Source organism: Chiloscyllium punctatum, chromosome 32, assembly GCF_047496795.1.
Source record: "Chiloscyllium punctatum isolate Juve2018m chromosome 32, sChiPun1.3, whole genome shotgun sequence".
Taxonomy (NCBI): Eukaryota; Metazoa; Chordata; class Chondrichthyes; order Orectolobiformes; family Hemiscylliidae; genus Chiloscyllium; species Chiloscyllium punctatum.
Window position 1 is genome coordinate 5,889,435 of NC_092770.1, and position 25,253 is coordinate 5,914,687.

At 38.2% G+C, this 25,253-nt stretch overlaps 1 protein-coding gene across 1 annotated transcript in view; it reads left to right on the forward strand.

Annotated features, from left to right (window-relative positions):
* Positions 1-463: 463 nt before the first annotated feature.
* The window catches only part of ing3 (inhibitor of growth family, member 3), a 34,772-nt gene continuing 9,982 nt past the window's right edge, over positions 464-25,253 (forward strand). Inside the window, exons 1-7 of the mRNA XM_072551538.1 lie at positions 464-635; positions 766-837; positions 4,165-4,265; positions 6,802-6,867; positions 10,874-10,970; positions 21,355-21,426; positions 21,946-22,062. Coding sequence (XP_072407639.1) covers positions 608-635; positions 766-837; positions 4,165-4,265; positions 6,802-6,867; positions 10,874-10,970; positions 21,355-21,426; positions 21,946-22,062 — 553 coding nt within the window. The 5' untranslated portion in view covers positions 464-607. The remainder of the gene's footprint in view (positions 636-765; positions 838-4,164; positions 4,266-6,801; positions 6,868-10,873; positions 10,971-21,354; positions 21,427-21,945; positions 22,063-25,253) is intronic.

Genomic DNA, 25,253 nt, shown 5'->3' on the forward strand with positions numbered 1-25,253 from the left:
TGGAGCAAGGGACTGGGCAAATTAGACATCTCTCTGACAAGAAGCCTCACCAGCGAGATGGCCCTGTTGTAAGAAGCACCTTTTCATATGTGTGCACTGGATCAGTGAATGGAGAGTAATTGCTGAGTTGTGTGGAAGTTGACTACGGGATCAAATGACCAAGACAGTAATCAGAAACAATAACTGCATGTCGAAGCCTGTCCAACTTGAACAACCAACCCCGCCTCACCCCACATCATGCGTGGCATCAACGATCGATCAAGGAGTTCAGGCTTTATTCGAGTTAAGAATACAGAGGCCGCCGGCGACCCGCCTCCAACGGAAACAGCCAGACTACATCACCCAGCATTCCCTGGGCGCTGAGGGCGTGTCCAGCCAACGCAACGGCTGCCCGCCGGCCCGCCAATCGGAGAGCAGGATATGAGCGCGCGGGGCGGAGCCCAGGCGCCGGAGTTTGTCTTCCATTCCCCATTTTTTTTGAACGAACGAGCGGCGCTGTCTTGAGACGCCATATTGGAACCATTTTAGGGGGGGAGGAAAAAATAACACTATCCCGTTTTTAAAAACAAATCGTGCGGCTTTTAAAAATAATTCACCCCTACTCGAAATGTTGTACTTGGAGGATTACTTGGAAAGTGAGTATTGAGGGCTAGGCAGCGCTGTGAAGTTGGGATTGTTATGTTTTTCTCTGTGGCAGGGCCGAGCGGAGTGAAGCGAGAATCCACCATTAACGCTATTGTTGTTGTTGTTTTCCTCTCTCGACAGTGATCGAACAACTTCCCATGGATCTGCGCGACAGGTTTACGGAAATGAGAGAGATGGACCTGCAAGTACAGAGTATGCAGAGCCACGTTAGTCTTGTCAGGCACACAACTCGCCCACACTTTTTTCTTAATATGCCCGGGCACTGCACTGAACACTCTTTGACAGCCGCGACACCTTCCATCGTAACTCTTTTCAGTTTCTTTTTTTTTTAAAAAAGAAAATGCCTCTTCAAAGATTTCCCAAACCACCAAATATTGCAACATTTGAAAGGATTCAGGAAATATAAGTTTCATCCAAAGTAAATTCCTTTTATTTCGGTTTTAGTTGCCGAGTCGTTTTTGATATTCCAATGATTTGCGGATGTAATTTACTTTTACTTTATTTTAGTTCTTTCCCCTCCCTCATCTATGATCGTTTTGTCACTCACTTGCAGAGTCCTAAGCAACGTATACCATAGCAACAGCGTCCAAGCGCTTGATCCAGCGCTAGGTGGCAACTTCTCTTCCTTTTTTTTTTAGCTGCACTTGGATTTTGTTTCCATAAATGATTCATTGTACAGACTTTGCGAATATTTTCTTGAGTACTCAGCTTTGGTGGAACCATTATTGCATTTTGTGGTTCGGTCTGAAAATGTGTAAAAAAGATTTTTTGTGATCTCCCCGTGCGACTTTGTCATTGTAACTGCTAAGTACTTAGTTTTTCGTGATAACGTTAAAATGTTTAATTTCGTTAACGTATTTTTAAAATATATATTTTCTGTAAATTTTCTTAAAATTGCACTCGTCCGTACATATAATTAGAAACGAAATGCTTGTAAAGCCTAATGTAAGAATAGTTTCCAAGTTTGCAGTTTTTAATATTTGAGTTCTTGTATCATTCTCATTTGAAATACAGATATACTGAAATATTTGATCTCTGAATTTCTGGAAATTTATTAAAAGTAAATCAGATAGAAATGATGCATTAGATTAAATGCAATTTAAAATTTATCAGGACAATCTAATAACTAAAACTAAATAAAATTGTTTTTGAAGGAGACTTGGCTTCCAATAACCTATATTGCTACAATAGTTACCAACCATAATTTCTCTGCGTCAAAACTTTGACCACCACTTGGATTGAAGCATTTGAATTTGATTAATTTAGCACATTAATTATAAGTCTCATTCAAACATTTTCATGTGTATTAAATAAAAGTTTGTTTCTAGCTATGTTAAAAACTATAAAATCAGATTCATTTGGCAGAAAAAAAATCACAGTAAGCTCCATAAAATGCAGTTATACAGCAAAATGCATTGTGGCATTACATTTCAATAGTAGTACAACCACTAAGTAGAGAGTTATTGTGAAGAGTTTCCTTTTTGACTAGCCTAATAAATTACTTAATATAGCAATTTATGATACTTTGCTGTGGACTTTCTTCAAATGTCTCAGTTACTGGTTGATTTCACACCATTATTAAAGTAGTTAAGAGGCAGTGTTGATATTAATTGAGGCAGTCATCAAATTGATGACACTTGTTATTAAAACACATCTACAAACAATTATTAAGATTCTTACCAAATTAACATTGTAAACTACGTACAGTTACAAGCACTCACCATTTTGAGTAATTTGTTCAACATTGATGTTCATGGTTTACTAGGTAGAGAAAGTATCAGCCAAAACTAGACTAAGAAAATCCAACTAAAATTAGTTGTGGAATTGCCCTTGCAATTTTAAATGCAACTTAACATTTATCAGGACAATCTAATAACAAAAAGTAAAATTGTTTTAAAGGTGACTTGACTTTCAATTACCTTTATTGCTACAATAGATACCAACCATAATTTCACTGCTTTAAAACTTTGATCGCTGCTGCTTGGATTGAAGCATTTGAATTTTTGATTAATTTAGCATATTAATTAGAAGTCTCATTTGAACATTTTCATGTGTATTAAATAAAAGTTTGTTTCTGGGTACATTTAGAAACTATGTAATCTGATTCATTTGGCAAAAAACAGTACAATCCTTAAAATGCAGTTATACAGTAAAATGCAACTGATCTATGGAAAGCTTGTTTATCATAAGCTTTAGAAGCTTATGGAATTGAAAAAGAAGCTTAAGGCAAGCAGAAGTCTTAAAATTAAAATCTGAAACTGCTGGTAATAATTTGATCTTCACAGACTTACTGTATATAAGGGCCATGCAATTTTTAAGTTAATTATTTTTCAAATTTTAAAAACCAACTAAAAGACCTTTTGAGTTATAATTTTTTTAGAATACCAGCTTTTTTTGGACTGTTGGGATTTATTAAGTTATTTTGGTGTCATGCTTTCAGTCACTGTTGCTAACCACCCATTCGGTTGTTGATCACCTTGTAAAGAATTCCTGTTGGCGTGTATTCTAAATGTTGCCTTCCCAATAATGAACCCATGCTACCTCCTGGCATTTCTGAATTCTTTAAAGATTTACTTCATCTACCATTTGCACAAAATCAGTGCTCCAAATGGGGGATTTTAATGTCTGCACGAGGGCTGAATTGCCTTACTACTCTGCAGTTTTCTTTTGATCCTATTAAGTACTTTTTATACTTTTTGAGTTCCTTTTTGGATGTCGCCTTACAAAACGTAAAATGCAGGGAATGGAAAAGTATGAGGAAAGAAATAAAGGGTAATTCATAAGTGAAGGAAAACATTAAGAAGGATATTAATAAAAATTGCATCAGCTTTGAATGCAGTTCACTATTGATCACTATTCCTCAGAGCCTTTCTATTCTTTGAAGAAGATAATGCTTAACGGCAATAGGAATACTAAGTGAATGCTGAATTATCTACTTGTCTTACCTACATTCTGCCTTATTTAACTGCATCCCAATTGTGCCGACCAGTCCTTGGTTGAAGTATTCTTGTGAATTTAGTTAATGGATGCAGGGCAACCTGCAAAAAAAAAAGTATCATGCCATGACTTGCAAAACTATATAAATTCATGTACAACATAATAAAAAGATTTGGATTGGTAGGAGTGAAATACAGCACACTGAAAGTGTTTCGTTGCCACTAAAGTTCCTATGTGGTCTCTTAATTAACATAGACTGTAAATATACACTATCCGACTTCAAAAATTGGTAGTCAGGTTATTTAATCAAAGTACTGGTCAATTTAATCCAAAGTACAATGCTATATTTGTTAGATTCATGTGTTAAGTCTATTATTCTCAGAGCTGTGGAAGCTCAGTCTTATGAATTCTGATAAGGATGGCATTAAATTCCATTACCCTCTTAATTAAAAGTTCCTTGCACAATGATGAAAAATCAGTGATATTGATGTAGATTAAAGCTGTATTTTGCCCAAGATTGGCAACTCTATTAATCCTCATACATATTGTGAAAATAGCTGATTTCCTTTCCTCCCCACACAGATGCAATGGATCAGTTAGAACAAAGGGTGAATGAGTTCTTTGTCAATGCCAAAAAAAACAAGCCAGAATGGAGAGAGGAACAGATGGAAGCAATCAAGAAGGCAAGTACTATTTTGTTAGTTTTATTTTGTTGATACTTTAACAAAATATCAATTGTAAATTTTTGTCCATTTGCAACATTGGAGTGACTCAAATTGAATTATGCAAATATATGGTAATAAAGCAAGTTGTGAATTGAGTAGCACAGTTTTGCCATTAAGTACCAAATCCTGCTTCAGGACAGGAGGAGAAACTTCATATTTTTGTTCATTTTTCTTCTTCAATTTACTCCCCTTATCACTCCTGAAAGTGTTCTATGACTACTGCCCTTTGCACAAAATATGTTATTGATTTATGAGCCTTGACAGAAAGTGCCAGTAAGCTATTTAACCATTCCATTGAGAGGCCACAAGATGTCATTATGCTTATATAGCATCCACACAGTTTGTGATCCCACGGAAGTGTATAGCCAGCAGGAGTAAGAATATGAGTGTGCTTTTCTTTTCCTAACTAGATATTGCGGAAGGCAGTTTCAGTGCCTATATTCAGGGGCAAGGTGAGGTCAGCTTGCTTAATACAGATTGAAATTCAAATCTTCCTGATTTGCATAGCTCAGATGATCACAAAATAAACTTATTGGACTATATGGAAGCATTTTATTTATACCTTTTTTTAATTTCGCAATTAACTCGTCAAAGTTAAATTCTAAAGCAGATGTAATAAAAGTGCTTCTTCTTTTAGAAAAAGGATACTAACAGAGCAGATTATTAGATTGCATTTAGTAAGATTTCTTGACTTATGTGTTGAAGTTCTGATGGAAAGGTAAGCCTGACACTGAGTTGGTTTTGTCAACTGGAATAGGATCTTGGTGCACTTTCAAAACTCCCCAGTTATACAAATGAAAGGCTCATGACCTATGCTCCGTGGCCACACAGCCCCTCAGAAGGTCTGTTCATGCCTGTTAGTGTGCAGACACATTTACTTCCAGTGCTGCAAGTTGCTTCTGTTCATGGATCTCCAAGCTCCCTGCACAGCAGCAGGAAATATTAGAGGAACATAGCTTGTTGAGACCACCGGATAGGTCAGCCACTATATGCCAAAGTCATTGGTGCTTACAGTCTGAACCTTGACATGATCAACTTGTTGAGAAAAAGTTTTATTTTGGCCTTAACAAAGTCATCACTGTCATTTCAAAAGAAGGAATGATTAACCTTCAGGTAGACTTTAATGCTAGGGTTGGCCAAGACTCTGATATCTGAAGAGGAACCATTGGGTGAGAAAAATATGTGGGAAAAGCCAACGGAAATAGTGTTCTTTTCCTGATAGTGTTTGTTACAACTATACCATATTGAGCACACTATCTTCTTCAGAGCACTAATACAAAATCATCAAGAGATCCCAAATCAAACCACTGAGTCACAGAATCCCTACAGTGTGGAAAGAGGCCATTCAGCCCATTGACTCTGCACCGACCCTCTGAAGAGCATTCTACCCAGACACAGCCCTCACTCTATCCCTCTAACCCAGCATTTACCACAGCTAACCCACCTAACCTGCACATGTTTGGACTATAGGAGGAAACGTGAGCACTCAGCAGAAACCCACAAATAAATGGGAGAACTTGCATACTCCACACAGTCTGCGAAGGCTGGAATCAAACCTGGATCTTTTGCACTGTGAGGCAGCAGTGCTTACCACTGAGTCACCGTGCTGCCCAGTCCTCCTGGATTACATCACTGTTTGAGTCAAAAGATCTAGGCAAAGTCTGCATAAATTGATCTATGTAGGGGACGGATGCCTGTTGGGCAAATTATCAACTTATTTGATCTGTAATAAACATCCATCCAGTGCAAGGTATCACAAGAACAAAATGTCCAAGGGAAAAAAGATAAATGTCTAAACCTAAAAGGTGCTCACAATCAATCTTGAATATCTTCACACACCCAACTTTGGTTTCAGAACAGTGGCATCAAATAAAGTCCCCTGTACTAGCTGTCATTGTCAGGACCAATTTGACCAAAAACTTATGTGAAAATAAGTGATCCTTTGGAGCAAAAGAAGTAACCTTTGTTACCTGGCAAAACAACCCAAAGTTGTAAATCAAGAAGGCAGAATTGCAGCAGTTTAAGATTGATGCCAAAGACCAATCCAACAAACGAAAGACAAATGGTGGTAAGAGAAAACCCAAGGAAACCAACAGTATACTGTGGTCATGCTATGCAAAGCTTTTCTGAAGCAACCAGGACCTTCTGTAGACTTATAATATTATGGACAAAATCCCCTTCGTTTACAGGGCTGATGTTTTCCTCAAGGATGACAATGCTGCCTATCAATGCTCAAAAAAGCATTTCCAACAGCTCGTCAACTGTGATTCCACCGAGGCAGTTGATACTCTCAAAGCTATTCCCTGCACCCTCTGATAGAGTTCCTGTGTGAACCTTCAAAAGAATATGTAGGCTTTTGTTCGCAACAACACTCCCTACACTAATTCAGGGGATTTGGGGGGATAAAGAACTGGTACTGGTGGCTAGGTTACCATTTCTTTTGCCTCTAAGTTTAATAAATAGATATTTAATTGCTTGAATCATGTTTTTATAGGACTATTATAAAGCCTTGGAAGATGCTGATGAGAAGGTCCAGTTAGCAAATCAAATTTATGATTTGGTGAGTGGGTATCAAAATTTTGTTTTAAGTGTATAAATCTAACCCAGGCATGTATCTCTGTCTAGCAATAATATCTGGAAAAATATTGCATCTCTAACTCTTCCCTTTCCTTCCTTGACTTCACTATTCTTCACATTGAGGAGACCAAACATAGATTGGGTGATTGTTTTGCAGTACACGTCCTTTGAGTTTGCAAGGATGACCCTGAGCTTCTGGTCGCCAGTCACTTTAATTCTCTGCCCCACTGTCAGTCTGACCTTTGGGTCTTTGGCCGCCTAAACTGTTCAAATGAAGCTCACCTGAATCTCAAGAAATCACGTCTCGTCTTTCAATTAGGTACTTAATTGCCTTCCTGACTCAATATTGAGTTGAACAGTTTCAAATCATAACCAATGCTGCGTTTAATTTCTTCAACATCTGTTAGTAATGATTCTGCTTTTGCCATTTATACCTCCTCTAGACCCATCTTTTGTTTATTTATCTCACATTGCCGTCCACTTTCCTTGCGCCATTCATCATTTTGTCATTTAATCTCAATTGCTTTTCACCTTTTTACTGACTTTAGTTATTGATCTTTTCTCCACTCCATTATGTCTCTGCTTCAGTGCTTGCTTAAGTCCTGTCATATCTCTTGTTTTCGAATTTTGATGAAAGGTTACTTGTTAATTTCATTCTCCACAGATGCCACCTTACTTGCTGTGTGTTTACAGATTTTCATTTTTTTTATTCAATAGTTTATTATTTGTTTACTATACATGATACACAATTAAGAAAATCCAAAGTTTACGTAATTGTTTAAGCCTATTTAGTCTGGAACTTTCACTTCTAGATGCATGAAGTATGGTATCTCTTCCAATTGCTATCTGTTTATTTAGCTATTGGAATATTATGACTGTTTAATCCATCCATAGTAAGTTATCAATACAAACATGCACTTGTCTGCTTTCCTGCATGTTATGTTTTGGTGTTGAGTTGGTTCTTGCTGACTGTTGGTTTTTGCAGAATTATTCATTTTTTCAAAAAGACAGTTCCTTAAGCTTATCTTTGGTGTTAAATATATTTCCTAACTGCGTTTCATGTATTATGAGCATTTTGAAATAAATATCCAGCCATCATTACGTACTGCCATAAGGACCTCACGGCTACTGTCTAGTGGGGGTTGGGGGGGGGGGGTGGGTAGGTTTAACCTGAGGGATACCACAACTCAGGCAAGGGGTAGGATCAGCAAGATGGGACCTTTTATAAATTGAATCTGCGCAGTTGGTGTCACTCTGCATTGCAAAACAGCCACCCAGCCAACGGAGCTAATCGATACTTGGTATCTAGTCTAGTGAACCTTGTCTGGACAGCCTCCAATGCGAGTATTTCTCCCCTCAGATAGGGGGCCCAAAGCTATTCACAGTATTTGGTGTGGTCTCACTAGTGCCTTGTATACTTTTAGCAAAACCTCCCTACTTTTATACTCCATTCCATTTTGAAACCTCCATATGCCAATCCACTCTATAAAAGCCAATATTCCATTTGCCTTCCCTGTTTACCCCTGAACTTGTAGGCAAACTTTATATGATTATAGATGAGAACTCCCAAATCCCTCTGTTGTGCAGCTTTATGTATTCTTTGTCCATTTAATTAATATTCCAACTCCTATTTTCAGAAAGCATTTAATTCCGTGCTCCATGGCAGATTGGTTAGCAGATTAGAAATGTTTTGAGATTGATGGGTTGTTGACAGCATGGATTAGAAGTTGGCTAAAGGATAAAAAGCAGGATGTGTATAGGTGGACATTCCTCAGACTTGTTCACCAGGGATTGATGTTGGGACCATTGCTTTATTTGAGGGCAAAATCTCTAAATTTGCAAATAATATGAAGCTAGGTAGGATAGTGAATTGGAAGGATGACACTGAGCAACTTCAGAGGGACATCAACAAGTTGGCCCAATGGACAGACACCTGGCAGATGATGTCTATACAAAGAAATGTGAAGTAATGTATCTTGGTAGAGAAACATGAAGAGACAGTACAGATTCAATGGTGCAATTTTGAGGGAAGTACAACAGTCGAGTAACCTCCGGGTTCAATTGCATAATTCTCTGAAGAGTGGCCAGGTAAGTTGTAGTAGTTGTTAAGAAATCTTATAGGATCTTTGGGTTTATAAGTAGATGCATAGAATATAAAAGCAAGCAAGTGATGTTACACCTCTACAATTCATTGGTCAGACTGCATTTGGAGCAGTGTGCTCAGTTCTGGGCACCTTACTTAAGGAGAAGTATTAAAGCCCTAGAGAGAGAGTGCAAAGAAGATTTGCTAGAAAGATTTACTGAGTTATATTATGCATTTTTAATTAGGAAGGGATCATAGAATCCCTGCAGTACGTAAAGAAGCCATTTGGTTTATCGAGTCTACACTGACACTCCAAAGAGGTTTCTACCCAAGCCCAGCAACCTACCAGTCACCAGTTTCCCATATTTACCTTAGTTAATCTACATAGCCTGCACATCCCTGGATACTACAGAGCAATTTAGCATGGTTAATTCACCTAAGTTGCACACCTTTTGACTGTGGGAAGAAACTGGAGCACATGGAGAGCATACAAACTCCCCACAGTCACCGAAGGCTGGAGTCAAACCTGGGTCCTTCATGTTCTAAGGCAGCAGTACTAACCACTGGGTCATCGTGCCACCTGTGCTCTGCTATTACATTCTTTATGACTGACTCTAACAATTTCCTAATAACGGACATCAAGGTAACCCGCCTTTAGTTTTTTTTTATGTCTCCTTCCCTTTTTAAGTAAAGATGTTATATTGGCAATCTGCCAATCCTTTGAAACTTCTCTAATCTTGCGGAAATTCTTAGATTTATATCAGTGCATCCACTATCTCTGGTTACTTCCTTTAATGCCCTAGGATGCATACCATCGGGTCAGGTGATTTGTTGGTATTAGGCACACTAGCTTCCCCAGCTCTCCTCCTTCTGTAGTGATAGTCACATGCTATTGGTGTCTTCTATTGTGAAAACTGATGCAACTTCTCTTCCATCTCCAGGTTCCTCATTATAATTTCCTCAGCCTTATAGCACAGAAGGAGGCCATCTGTTATGCCCACATTGGTTCTCTGCACATGCAACTCCTTTAATTCCCAAATCCCTGCACAATTGTGCATATACCAAAGGCACCTCTGCTTCTGCATTTGCTTTAGGATTATATCCTTGATCTTTTAAGGTTTTCATCATTCCTTCCACTAAAATAAATTACACTTCTGCATTCTATTTCATCTGTAACCTATCTGCTCATTCCGCTAGCCTGTGGAACGTCCTTTTGATGTTCACAGTTCACAACACTTTGAGGCTATTTAACCCGCATATTTTAAACCCAAGCCTATACATTTATATTATCAAGAAAAGGAGGGGACCAAGTGAACCATTGATATTAAAAACAACTGCTCTGTTTGCTGTCTGTTCAGCCAATTTTTTTTCTTCCATTCTGTTACTGTTCTCTTCACGCCATGGCTCTAACTTTGACTAGTCTTTTATGTGGCTCTTTGTCAAAAGCCTTTTGAAAGGTCATTAGTGACATTAACAACATTACCCTCATCAACCTTCTCTACTAACTCAGCCATTCTTAGGCTTATCTTCTGGTTCCACAATGTGATGAGTGGTATATCACAGAGATCAATGCGAAAAAATGCAGGGATAGGATAATTGACAGTGGAAGGAGTTAAATACAAATATCTTATGCAATAATGCAGTAAAATGTTATTGAAATACTTAAAGTAAGCAATACTTTTGAAACTGATTTCAGTGGAAATGCCAAAGGCTGTTCAGGCTAGGTTTGTATCTATTAGAGTTTAAAACTGTAAGAAGTGCCTTGTTTAAAGCGAAAAAGATTCTAATGAGATTTCTGATTAAGCTTTAGCTTAATATATGTAGCCACCTATCATAACCCATGTTAAGTGTTATGGAATTGAGTACATAGTTTTATCTATTTATTGTGTTTTTTTTAATTTACCAGGTGGATAGACATCTACGTAAATTGGACCAAGAACTTGCCAAGTTTAAAATGGAGCTTGAAGCTGATAATGCTGGAATTACAGAGATATTAGAAAGGAGTAAGTACATTAAATTATTGCAGGATTATACTGTAATTGTAAATTTCAAAATCTCATTCAAAACATTTCCTGGCATTGTACAAACTAAAGTTGAGAAGCGTAGTAACAACAGTAACACTAAATTGCCAGTAGATGTCAGTAAGGTGCAATTTTTATTAGTTTGATTTTATACAGATAATGTAACATGTCTGTTTCTTGGCAGATGCAGTTACAATATGTTTTTTCATATGCCTTAAGGTGTTAAACTGTAATTTTTCAACAGAAAGTGCCATGTTATGCAATGTTATTCTTAAAACCATTTTTACTCCATAATAAACTTGTCCACCACAAGAAAGGTAAAATCCAGGCAGTTGGGTTCCTACTTTACTTGTAAATATTGCACCTTGATTATGTTCCTGGTATTGACTTCAAAGATTGGGAATTTTACTTGTGTTAATGCAGGGAGCTAACATGCAGAGTGTCCTGTCTACAGTCTGGTCTAAAGAAATATGAACGTGAAATAGGAGTAGAGCTGTCGAGCCTGTTGCACTGTTCAATAAGATCATGGCTAAAATTATAACTCCACATTTCCTCCTCCAATGATAATGTTTGACCCCCTTTTTGTTATGAAGAATCTACTGCTGCCTTAAATAGTTTTCAAATTATCTGTTTACAACATCTCTCAAGGAAGAGCATCCTTTCACATCCCTCTGAGAAAGCATTTCACTTCATTTCTGTCCTAGATGGGAGGCCCCTTTTTTAAAAAGCTTATACAAGAGGAAACATTCTTTCCACATGTACCCTGTCAAGATGTCCCAGGATCTTCTATATTTCAGTCAAATTGCCCCTTGCTGTTCGAAGTTCACACTGATATAAGCTTTGTGTATCTAACAGTCCTTGTATGATAACTTGCCCATTCCAAACATTAGTTTACTAAGCTGTTCTCTGAACTGATTCCAAGGTAATCGTATCGTATCCTTAAATAAGGAAATCAATACTGTACATAGTACTGCAGGTATGATTTCACCAATGATCTGTGTAGCTAAAGCAGAACTTCCAGATATTTGTTTTTAATTCATCTCATGATAACTGATTGCAATACTATTAGCTTTCCAAATTACATGCTATACCTGTATACTAACCTTCTGTGATTTATGTACAAGGACATCAGATCTCTCTCCATCTCAGAGCTCTGCAGTCTCTTACAGTTAAGAATAATATGCTTTTCTTAATTCACCAAAATTGACAAGTTCACATTTCCTTACATTATATTCCATTTGCCAGATTTTTTCCCCATTCACCTAAACCATCCTTTTGTGCTTCCTTGTGTCCTCTCTGCAACTTATGAAGATAGTTTGTGACTTGCAGACTTTCCCATCTATCTGTGTCATCAGCAAATGTAGCAACCGTACCTTCTGTCCCTACTATTTATAGACAGAATATGATTTGGATGAAGAGAGTTGAAGCCTCAGCTCCAATCTTTATGGTACATCACTCCTTAGATCATGCCAACCAGAAATGAGCTATTCATGTATAAACAAGAGAGATCAAGAGAATCATTAGAAGAGTATAAAGGCAGTAGGCATACACTTAAGAGGGACATGAGATAGCTTTGGCAAATAGGGATACGGCGAATCCAAAGGGTTTTTATAAATACATTAAGGACAAAAAGGGTAACTAGGGAGAGAATAGGGACCCTTCAAGATCAGCGAGGCAGCCTATGTATGGAGGTGCAGGCAATGGAGGAGATACTAAATGAGTAAAGGATGTCTTGAAATACATAAAAGTGGATAAGTCCCCAGGACCTGATCAGTTGTTTCCTAGAACTATGTGGGAAGCTAGGGAAATGATAGCTGAGCTCCTTGCTGAGATATTTATATCACCGATAGTCACAGGTGAGGTGCAGGAAGACTGGAGGTTAGCTAATGTGGTACCACTATTTAAGAAAGGTAGGGAAAAGCCAGGGAACTACAGACTGGTGAGCCTGACTTTGGTGATGGGCAAGATGCTGGAGGGAATCCTGAGGGACAGGATTTTCATGTATTTGGAAAAGCAAGGACTGATTATGGCTAATCAATGTGGCTTTGTGAGTGGGAAATCATGTCTCGTGAACTTGATTGAGTTTTTTGAAGAAGGAGCAAAGAGGATTGTTGAGGGAAGAGCAGTGGACATGATCTATCTGGACTTCAGTAAGGTGTTTGATAAAGGTTCCCCATGGGAGACTGGTTAGCAAGGTTAGATCTCATGGAATACAGGGATAACTAGCCATTTGGATACAGAACTGGCTCAAAGGTAGAAGTCAGAGGTTGGTGGTGCACTGTTGCCTTTCAGCTTGGAGGCCCATAACCAGTGGAGTGCCACAAGGATCGGTGCTGGGTCCACTATCCTTATATAAATGATTTGGATGTGAGTAAGTTTTGCAGATGACACCAAAACTGGAGATGTACTGGAAGCCATAAAGGTTATCTCAGAGTACGATGGAATCTTGATCAGATGGGCCAATGGGCTGAGGAGTGGTAGATGGAATTTAATTTCGATAAATGTGAGGTGCTGCTATTTGGAAAAGCAAATCAGAGCAGGACTTATACACTTAATGGTAAGGCCCTGGGGAGTGTTTCTGAACAGAGACCTTGGGGTGCAGGTTCATACTTCCTTGAAAGTAGAGTTGCAGGTAGATAGTGAAGAAGATGTTTGATATGCTTTTCTCTATTGGTCAGAGTATTGAGTACAGGAGTTGGGAGATTATGTTCCAACTGTACAGGACATTGGTTAGGCCACTTTTGGAATTCTGGTGTCCTTCCAATCGGAAAGATGTTGTGAAACTTGAAAGGGTTCAGAAAAGATTTACAAGGATGTTCCCAGGGTTGGGATCAACTAGGAGAAAGTGAGGACTGCAGATGCTGGAGTACCAGAGTTGAAAAATGTGGTGCTGGAAAAACACAGCAGGCCAGGCAGCATCCGAGGAGTAGGAGAATCGACGTTTCGGCATAAGCCCTTCTTCAGGTTTGGAGGATTTGAGCTACAGGGAGAGGCTGAATAGGCTGGGGCTGTATTCCCTGGAGAGTCGGAGGCTGAGGGGTGAACATATAGAGGTTTATAAAATCATGAGGGGCTGAATAGGATAAATATACAAAAGTTTTTCCCTGGGATGGGGGAGTCTAGAACTAGAGGGCATAGGTTTAGGGTGAAAGGGGAAAGATATAAAAGGGACCTAAGGGGCAACTTTTTCCTGCAGAGGGTGTTGCATATATGGAATGAGCTGCTAGAGGAAGTGGTGGAGGCTGCAGCATTTAAAAGGAATCTGGATAGGTGTATGAATAGGAAGGGTTTAGAGTGATATGGGCCAAATGCTGGCAAATGGTTATGGAATGAACAGCCAGAGGGAGTGGTGGAGGCTGGTACAATTGCAACATTTAAGAGGCATTTGGATGGGTATATGATTAGGAAGGGTTTGGAGGGATATGGGCTGGGTGCTGGCAGGTGGGACTAGATTGGGTTGGGATATCTGGTCAGCATGGACAGGTTAGACTGAAGGGTCTGTTTCCATGCTGTACATCTCTATGACTCTGAGTCTGGCTAGCTAACGGAAAACAATATTCTATCCTTGCCAAAATTTTAACCCTGCACGAGGAGCTCTTATTTTCTACAATAACCTTTGATGTGGCACTTGATCAAATGCCTTCTGATAATCTAAGAATAGCACATCGACCAATTCCTTTTAATCCATAGTATGGGTTATTTCTTCAAGAAACTGCAATAAGTTGGTTAAACTTGTATAAAACCACAAGACTGTAAGGTTTTAAGACATAGGAGCAGAAGTATGCCATTCAGCCCAATAAGGCTGTTGCACCTCAACTCCACCTTTGTACCTTTTCCCCTTTACCCTCTTACTGATTTTAAAATACGTCTGTCTCGGCCTTCAAGCTGGGTCATTAAGTATATTCACTGGCCCTCAGTGGTAAAGAATTCCATTGATTAACAAACCTCAGAGGAAATCCCTTCTCATCTTCGTCTTATTCTGAAATGATGTCCTCTTGTCCTCGACTTTCCCACAAGGATAAATAACCTTTCTGCATCTACCCTGTCAAATCCTTTAAGAATTTGGTATTTTCAGAACAGTTTCCTCTCATTCTTTCTTATTCCAACAAGTACAGGCCCAATCTACTCAATCTCATTTTATAAGACAATCTCTTCATACCTGATATTGGCTTAATGAACTTTCTCTGGATTGCCTCCAATGTCAGTATATCTTTCCTTTTAATAACTGGTCCAAAACTGTTTACATTGACTCTGCCCGATTACCTGAAATTTCTCCAGGTGCTGTGCTATACTTTTATTAATAGCTTTTAATTTCTTTTCTCTAAGAGATGGTAAGCTAGCTGACTGCAAGTTTCCTGCTTTCTGTTTGATTAAAGGAGTTGCATGTACTATATTTTCCAATCTGATGCAAGTGTCTCCAAATATATTTTGAAATATTAAAACTAATGCATTAAGTATCTGCAACTGGTTTTAAGACCTTTTGGATGAAGTTTGTTAGGACTCTGGAGGTTTTCAACCCACTGCTCTAATACCATTTCCCTTGTATTTGCGCTCTTCCCTGCTTTACTGATTTACTGATTTACTGATAGTTTTGTGACGTTGCTTAAGTTCTCTACATTGATGTCAAATGCAAAACATTTGTTTAGTTTGGCTGCCATCTCCGTTTTCTTTTGTAATTCCCCGGCTCAACTTCTATTTGACCGACAATCACTTAGTTAATTCTTTTTTAAGTATATATAGAAACACTTAATGTGTTTTTATGTTTCTAGATTTCTTTTATGATCTAATTTGTCCCACCTTATTTATCTTCTATCATTCTTTGCTATTTTTTCTATTGTCTAATCTTCTGACCTTCCACTGACCTTTGTGCAATTATACACATTTTCTTTATGTCTGATACTCTCTTTATCGCTTTTAACTGCAGATGATGGATTTCCTTCTTGGAATTTTTTTTTCTTGTTGTAATGCATCTATTCTGTGCATTTGGAAATAATCCCTTAAATGTCTGGCACTGCATCTCTATTGTCCTAACTTTTAATCTAATTTGGCAGTTCACTTTAGCGAGCACTGTTTTCATGGCTCTCCTATTATAATTTAGAATACTACTATTGGACCCACCCTTCTGTCTCCCAAACTGAACAATCTACAAGCAATTGTAAAAGTTTTCTGGAGTTTTTTGGAATGGATGAAATAAGTAAATACTTCTAATTCATTCATGGGACATGAAAGTGGTCAGCAAGATCAACATCTGTTGTCCATCTCTAATTGCCCTTGAGCAAGGTCTATTGCAGTGCCCTCTTAAATCACTGCCATCCACCTGGTGTTGACACACTTTCAGAACAGTTAGGAAGAAAGTTCCTGATTTTTGACTTGGTGTCAGTGGAAAAAAATAGAGATGAAGTTCTAAATCAGAATAGTGTGTCACTTGAAGGGGAACTTGCAGGTAGAGATGTTCCACTGCATCAACTTCCCTTATTCATGGAGCTTGCAGGTTTGGAGGCTAGTTATTGGAGGATCTTTGGTGAGTTGCTACAATGCACCTTACGTATGGTACATAATGCAACCACTATGCATCAGTGGCACAGAGAGTGTATGGTTGAAATCTTGGGTGGTGTACCAATAGAACAGGCTGCTTTGTCAAGGATGGTGTCAAGCTTCTTGAGTGTTGTTGAAGCTGCACTCATCCAGGTTAGTGAAGATTATTCTATCACATTCCTGACTTGAGCATACCTGAGGATGTAAGTTACTTGTCTAAGAATCCCAAGCCTCTGACCTACTTTTATAACCACAATATGTATGAGATTTGCCCAGTTCAGTTTCTGGTGAATGTAACCCTCAGGATGCTTCAGCCTTTCGCACTGCTGTGCTGTGCTCCCTCCATTATTGAGGATGGGGATTCTCATGGAGTTCCCTCCTCCACTGAGTTGTTTTATTGTCTTGCACAATTGATTATTAATGCATTTGGAAAATTTAAGTATTGTTTGAATTAGCAGATACTAAACTGAATAAGTTGATATTGGTGGATTCAGTGATGATAATGTCATTGAATATCAAGGGAGATTTTTTAGTTTCTCTTTTATTAGAGATGGTCGTTGTGTGGCACAGATGTTACTTGTAATTTATTAGCCCAAGCCTGAAAGTTATCCAGGTTCTGCTGCATATGGATATGGATACCTTCAGTCTCCGTGAATGCTGCTGAACATTGTGCATTTGATGATGAGTATCCTCTTCTCTGACCTTATGATGGAGGTAAGATCATTGCTGAAACATCTAAAGATGGTATGTCTGAGGATATGATCCTGAGAAACTCTTGCAGTGATATTCTGTGGCGGAGTTAATTGGCCTCTGACAAGTGCTTTTGTGGTGAGTGTGACTCTACCCATTGGAGAATTCCCCCAATTTCTATTGACTTCTGTTTTGATCCCCTTGATGCCACACTCCATCAAATGCTATCTGATGTTAAGGGCAATCACCATCCATTCCACTCGTGTTCAGCTCCGTTATCCATGCTTGGACCAACGCTGTAATGAGATCTGGAATTGAGTGTGCTGGTTGACCCCAATTGAACATCGGTGAGCAGGTTATTGTTGAACATGTGCTATTCATAGTTCTGATGATAGCAATTTCATGACTTCAACTGATAATTGACTGTAAAATGGAGGGATTTTTTTTGTTCTTGGGACTCACCTGGGCAATTTTCTGCATTGTCTATGTCAATGTTGTAGCTGTACTGGAGAGGCTTGGCTAGGGGCCCAGCTATTTAAGGAGCACAATCCTTCAGTGCTATTGCTGGAATGTCGTGAATAGTTTTACAGTATCCAGTGTTTTGCACCATTTCTTGATATTAATATGGATTGAATTGAATTGGCTGAAGACTGACATCAATGATGCTGCAGACCTCGAGAGCCAGCTGAGATGGATCATCCACTTTGCACTTCTGGCTGAAGATGTTTGTCAAATGATTCAGTCTTTCTTTTGCACTATACTGGGCTCCCTCTGTTATTGAAGTGGGGATTCTTGTAGAGTTTCCTCACCCTCCCCTGAATTGTTTTATTGTCATGTGCAATTGATCATTTATTAATGTATTTGGCAAATTAAATATTGTTTGAATATTTAAATTGAATAAGTTGACATTTAACCTTATTTATGGATGAGTTTTCTTTTTACTGTAATTTGTACATATTCCATCAGTATTCTATGGTTTTGCATATGGAGAGTCAAGACTAAGTGTGCCTTTCTGATAAAGCAGAGTTGGAGAGTGGCCAATAATGGGACAGAGATGAAGCAGAGGAGATACAGGACATGGATGGTGGGGGATGTGGAGATTCTCACTGATCTGTAATGACCTCCAGTCCACAAATGTCCCAATTTTGAAACTCCTCTGTTTTTTGTATGCCTTAACGCTACTTCTGCCTACCTTTATGACCACCACTAAGTCATTTTTTGCAAGGTTTGTAGCTCAGGTTGAGGTTTAGGGTGTAGGTTTGATATCCAGACGTTTCATTACCTGGCTAGGTAACATCATCAGTGGCAACCTCCAAGTGAAGCAAAGCGGTTGTCTCCTGCGTTCTATTTATATCTTTCTCCTGGATGGGGTTCCTGGGGTTTGTGGTGATGTCATTTCCTATTCGTTTTCTGAGGGGTTGATAGATGGCATCTAGATCTATGTGTTTGTTTATGGTGTTGTGGTTGGAGTGCCAGGCCTCTAGGAATTCTCTGGCATTTTGTAGATGACGTTGGTTTTGTCCATGGGTTGTACTGGGTCTTTTAAGTTTGTTAGTCTTTGTTTGAGAGTGTTGGTGGGTTTGTGTGCTACTAGGATTCCGAGGGGTCTTGGTAGTCTGCCTCTCATTTCTGAAACTACTTTGATGCATGGTAAGGTGGTTGAGGTTTCTGGCTGTGTTTGGTCTGCTTGTCGTGGGACATCTATCAACCCCTCAGAAAACGAACAGGAAATGACATCACCACAAACCCTAGGAACCCCATCTAGGAGAAAGATATAAATAGAATGCAGGGGACAACAGCTTCGCTTCACTTGGAGGTCGCCACTGATGATGTTACCTAGCCAGGTAATGAAACGTCTGGATACCAAACCTACAGTTCAGCGAGCAAACCTACACCCTAAACTAAGTCATATGATTTATGCTGTCCTGGTTATTAAATATGCTTGCATGCAATACCAGAAACACACTTAATGGAGTTTAGGGGTTTAGGGAAACACATTGAATGGGTACAATACTGAAGTTGGGTTAGTGGATGGAGGGGAATTTGCTGCAAATTTACTCAGCAGGTGAAAATCAATCTAATGGTTAACTGGTAACAAAGTATCTGTTTATTCAACTTAGTGTCTGATAATTTTGGTAGCGTTTTGTGAGACAGGGTTAATATATAATGTGTGTGGTGGTGAAACAATGTACGTTGCTCATTATTTGGTTATGAAAGGAAGTACCTTGGAATTTTATTTAAAATAAAATAATTTATGGTTATTTGTTGGGCCAAGATCCTAGAGATACACAGCAAAAGTCCCTCAATTATGGCATTATTGTTATATTAGTAAAATGTTATGTGAATAAAATTATATTTAATGCTCTATATTAAGACAGTACAAATCATAATTTTGTGTTTCATTTAGCTTTTCTGATTAAAGGTGTATTAAAGCAAAACTATGGAGTTTTATGGGTACTTGAAACAAAATGCCAGGATGCCTGTTGTTGCCAATCCCACATGTGCACATACATTGCAGTAAATTTGGTAATCCACTCAGTAATTTTAATAGCTGTTCTTTTTAAAAGGTACCTTTTTGAATTATTCCTACAACATTAAATTGAGCTGAAGCAGATGATTCTTGTTTACAGAAGTACAGATTATGGCGCAACAACAGCAGTTAGGTAACAATTGATTCAATAGATTTGTATGACCAAAGGATATCAAGATATCAGTTTCTTTGCAAAGCTATTTTCATAGTTAATATTCTGTACCAATACTCTCGCCTTCCTGTTAGCATGCTGGCTTCCCACAGTGGTATATTAGACTATGTAGCCATATTAATTCCCACACTTTGTATTGAGAAGCATTTTCTTAACACCATGTGGTGTCACCCAGACTGTATATTCCTGATGTGACTGAGGATTTTCATGGATCCCTGAACAAAGTAAAGATGTGAAGAAAAAAAAATCCCCTTTTCCATTGATCTGACAATGCAATCTGACAATTTGATTGCAAAAGAAAAAGGAGAATAAAGAGCATAGATATTGCAGATACCTCCTTGAGTAATGCTTAGAGGTTTTAAGGGTCTACTGAAATGTAGCATTGCTCAGTTCATTGGAGTAATTCAGAAGCCACACTCTCATTATTTAACGGATGGCAGCTTCAGTACTAATTGTAATACTTTTCCAACAGTATCTTTGCATTCAGTTAGTCAGAAAAGTGGGGATTACCCAGAATAAATAGCATTCATGAGCCTGACCAATTATACTGGCTAACGATTGAGGACAGTCATAGAGTCATACTGCACGGAAACTGACTATTCGATCCAACTCGTTCGTGCTGACCAGGATACTCCTAAAAGGCTCTGTCTAGGTTCCTGTATGACAGATAAGTACAAATCTATAAATAGGTGACCTTAATATTACATTGCAAATGGCAAAGCTTGAGGCTGAGGAAAGAAAGAAAACTGTTTAGTTTGTAATTCAACAAATACCAAAGATTCTTAGCATATATCCTGTATGTAGGATGGATTATAAATAATGCAGTAGATGTTTTAGATGTCTCTTATAGTAATAGCAATTAACTTTTAAAGTGAATCTAGCAAAATGAAATTACTTTACAAAGCCCGAGTGAAGATGACTAATTCTAGTACAAAAGTATGCACACTGTCTCTGACTGACTTTGGTTAATTAGGAGTCTGATATATGGTGAAGAGTAGCGCACTTATTTAAAAATAAATTATTGAGAAATAGTTAAAAGTAGAATTTATATTTATCTATGCATTCATCCTATTACGTCTATCTCATGCATCTGTCAAGAGTCTCATTTTGGAGACTGTGTTAGCTGTGCCACTGAAATTAACTGGGTAAAACTGTGGCTAATCTCGTAGAATGCTGATAACAAATAGAGAATTCTGGAGAAACATAGCTGATTTAGCAGTATCTGTGGAGAGAGAAACAAAGTTTATGTTTTGAGTCTGGTATAACTGTTCTTCAAAACTATCTTTTTGACACTGTTGCAGCTAGGAACCCATACCCTGTACTAGTTTTCAGCAGTTTTCTGGAGCTGAGTGGAAAGAATCTTAGCCTCCATGATTGGTTATTTATAGTTTTTTTAAAAATCAAATAAATGGCTGATTTTTGCCTTGTTTTTATTTCAGGATCTTTGGAGCTGGACAATCCACCTCAGCCAGTTAATAACCACCACGCTCACTCTCACACGCCAATAGAAAGTAGGTATCATGTCACGTGCTTTACAAGTTGTTTTGGTTAGGATGACTCAGTGTTCCTTGGACACATTAGTAAGACTCTTCTGTTTTTTTTAAATGTAATTATTATTGTTTTGATCACACGCTTAGACCAATTAGCTTTTATGTAGCCTAGAAATGTTGAATGCAGATACCGATTGGCTCTGTAGAAAAGTGTTCCTTTCCCAAGTAGTTAATATGTGTTTTTTTTTTAATTTCATTTTAAAAAAATGTTTGCCATCCACACAAATAAGAGTGGGAAAGATCACCAAGATTAAGTGGAACATTGCTGTTAATATGTCATATCAGTGTTTCATTATTCACCATTGGCACTAATCACGCTGATATCTAATACTAGTACTCGGCTACTCCAGAATTTTCTAGATCCAGAAAGTAATTTCTTGAAGCTGATGCTAAATCAGTTATTATTACGTAAATTTTAAAAATGTGGAAAATAAGGTACATGTATTCTAATCTGTATTCAATTTATTGTTATTTTTCCAGAACGGAAATATAATCCATCTAGCCACCATACTACAGATCATATTCCCGAGAAGAAATTCAAGTCAGAAGCTCTTTTGTCTACCCTTACATCAGATGCCTCAAAAGAAAATACGCCAGGTAATTTGAATTCCTTGGCAACTAAAACTATAACATCATTTTACTACAGCAACACATAATTATATAGTATCTATAATATATTAAGATGTACTAAAAAGCTTCACAGATCAATTCAAAACAAATAATGACTTCGAGTTGCATACAGATTAGATCACATGGTCAAAAATGTAGTCAAAAAGGTATGTTGTAAGGAGTGTCTTATAAGAAGAAAGTGACATGGAAAAGCACAGCGGGAGAATTCCAGGGTATGGGGCCAATACAACAATGGCATAGCCACCATTGATAGAGCAGTTAAAATTGGAAATGTACAGAATGTCAGAATTAGAGGAGTGTAGATGCCTCTGAGGAAATAGAGGTAGAAAGGGGCAGGACCATGGAGAAATTTATGTACTAGGATGATAATTTTACAGACAAGGTGTTGCCTGACTGGGAGCTATTAGGCAGCAAGCACAATGGGACTTCTTACAAGTTAAGACCGAGACAGCAGAATTTTGGATGACCTTAAATTTACAGATAGTGGAATATGGGGGGCTAGCCAAGAATGCGTTAATTTAAGATTTAATGTAGATTTAAGAGGAATGGGAGTTATAGCAACAGGGTGAGTTGAGCCAGGGTTATGTCATGTGATATTATAGTGTAAATAGAGCACATGGCTCTGCATTTTATCTACAGGCTCCCTTATTTGCAAGGACTACCTAGCCATGAAAGTCTAGTGGGTGTGCTTCCATGCCTAGAAGATTCTGTTAATGAATGTATATTACCTTAGCCACAGCCAGTATGCATTCAGCCTGCTGCAGTCAGGCAAGCACACGTCTTTGGCAGGAATCAAAGACTGGCTACTAGATGACAGGATATGCTCATACTATCGTTTGTTTATGAATCCCTTGATCATTGATATATCATGTATCTACAGTGAGAGTCAGGCACCAACCAGAAAAGATATGAAGCAAAAGTCTGACACAAATAAAAAGGGTATTATTCATTAATGTGCTTGCTTCTACCATGAAATATTAACATCATTATAATTGCACAACTTTAACTACAAAGCTAATTTTTTTAATTAAATGCTTTCATTTTACTGAGGAGATTTTATAGCATTGAGATTGCAACATTTTAAAATACCAACCCACAACGTTTATTTTTAAAAATGTCTGCAATATTCCCAATGTTAATAGAAACTTAAACTTTCCGGAATCAGATCCAAATCCATATTTTCACCAATAAAGACCATTCATTTTACCCTACTTGTACACAAATATTTCTATATATCTGTAAACTTTCAAGTTTCCTTGAAATCTGTCAATTAATTTTAAGATGTATTTTTTACAATAGACTAATAGATAGGTAGGTCTGAAAACATTATCTCCTCCAACCTTCATTGGCATGAGTAATAGTGATTCCCACTGCCTGGATAGTTGTGGGGGAGTAACTCTCATGAACAGTTAAATACAGTGATTGACTAATGAGGTTTGTAGGTTTAGGTGTATAGCTCTTTAAAGTACATTGTACAGGTGCAGTAAATAGTCAAGAAGGCTAATGGAATGCTGGTCTTCATTTGTAGAGGGCTGGAGGATGGAAATGCAGATGTTACGCTGCAGTTGTTAAAAAAACCCTATTTAGGCCCCACCTAGGGTATTATGTTCAGATCTGGCCCCCACACTTTTTTTTTTAAGAAGAATGTTTCCTCCCTGGAGAGAGTTCAATACAGGTTTACAAGGATGATACCTGGACTTCAGGGGTTAAGGTATGAGGAGAGATTAGACAAAGTGTCCCTGTATTCTCTAGAATTTAGACGGTTAGGAGGTGATCTGATTGAGGGTCTTCAGGATATTGATGGGAAAAGACAAGATAGATGAAGATTAACTATTTCCGTAGGTTGGTAATTCTAGAACAAAGGGGCATTGTCTAAGAATTAGGGCCAGGCCATTCAAGAGAGCTATTGGGAAGCACTTCTACATGCAAAGAGTAATCAAGGTTTGGGATTCTCTTCCTCAAATTGTGGTCAAGGCTAATTGAACTGTTAAATTTAAATCTGACATAACAAAGTTTTACTAAGCAAGTGTATCAAGAGATATGAATCCAAGGCAAGTGTATGGAGTTAGGCTAAAGTCAAAACATGTGGTGCTGGAAAAGTACAGCCGGTCAGGATCCGAGGAGCAGGATAAAGAGCTTATGCTCGAAACATCGACTCTCCTGCTCTTTGAATGCTGTCTGACCAGCTGTGCTTTTCCAGCACCACACTTTTTGACTCTGATCTCCAGCATCTGCAGTCCTCACTGTCTCCTAATATGGAGTAAGGCCACAGATCAGTCATGATCGTATTGAATGGCAGAGAAGGCTCGAGGGGCTGAATGGCCGACTCCTGTTTCGATGTTCTTAACATGTCTCCAGATTTGTGATGGTGTGCTGTTTAGGTAAAAACAAGGACTCCAGATGCTGGAAACCAGATTCTAGATTAGAGTGGTGCTGGAAAATCACAGTTCAGGCAGCATCCGAGGAGCAGGAAAATCAACGTTTCGGGCAAAAGCCCTTCATCAGGAGGGCCAGTGTGCTGTTTCCTTGTTGTGTAGTCCTTGCATCTAGGCCTTTGGAGGCTAGCTCAGCAAGAGGAGGATGGGAGAACAACTTCTGTCAAAAACAGTCCTTAAGCAATTACTCATTCAGAGTTGCCTGAGATGCCTCTGTTTGAAACAAAACTATCTATTATGAATCAACTTGTGTGGTGTAATTTAAACTTCAGTACTATACAATACTTAATTTATTAATCTTAGCCTTTCCATGTCCCTCTTCAATTAGATGCAAATTGATATTTGTTTGGTAGAAGATTGGCAAGTGTTAAATTCTTATTCAATGAATGCGAAAATAGAAATTAAGTAAAATAAAATCATATTGATATGCCATTGAGATCAGGTTCCTAGACTGTACTACAAATGTAATCAGTAAGTTTGATTAGAATAAGTGAATTCCAAATCCTTCAATTAATGATATTTCCATACAATAGCCACATTTATTATGGCATACAACTTATGGAGACTAAGAGAATAATACAGCTAACATTTTATTAACTGGCATCTATGGAACCAGGAGTGTGCCAGTTGATTAAATATTCCGGTTGATCAAGAGGTCAGTGTAATCAATGTATAAACACGCTAAGTATTAGAAAAGCAGTGCAGGAGATCTATGCATAACTT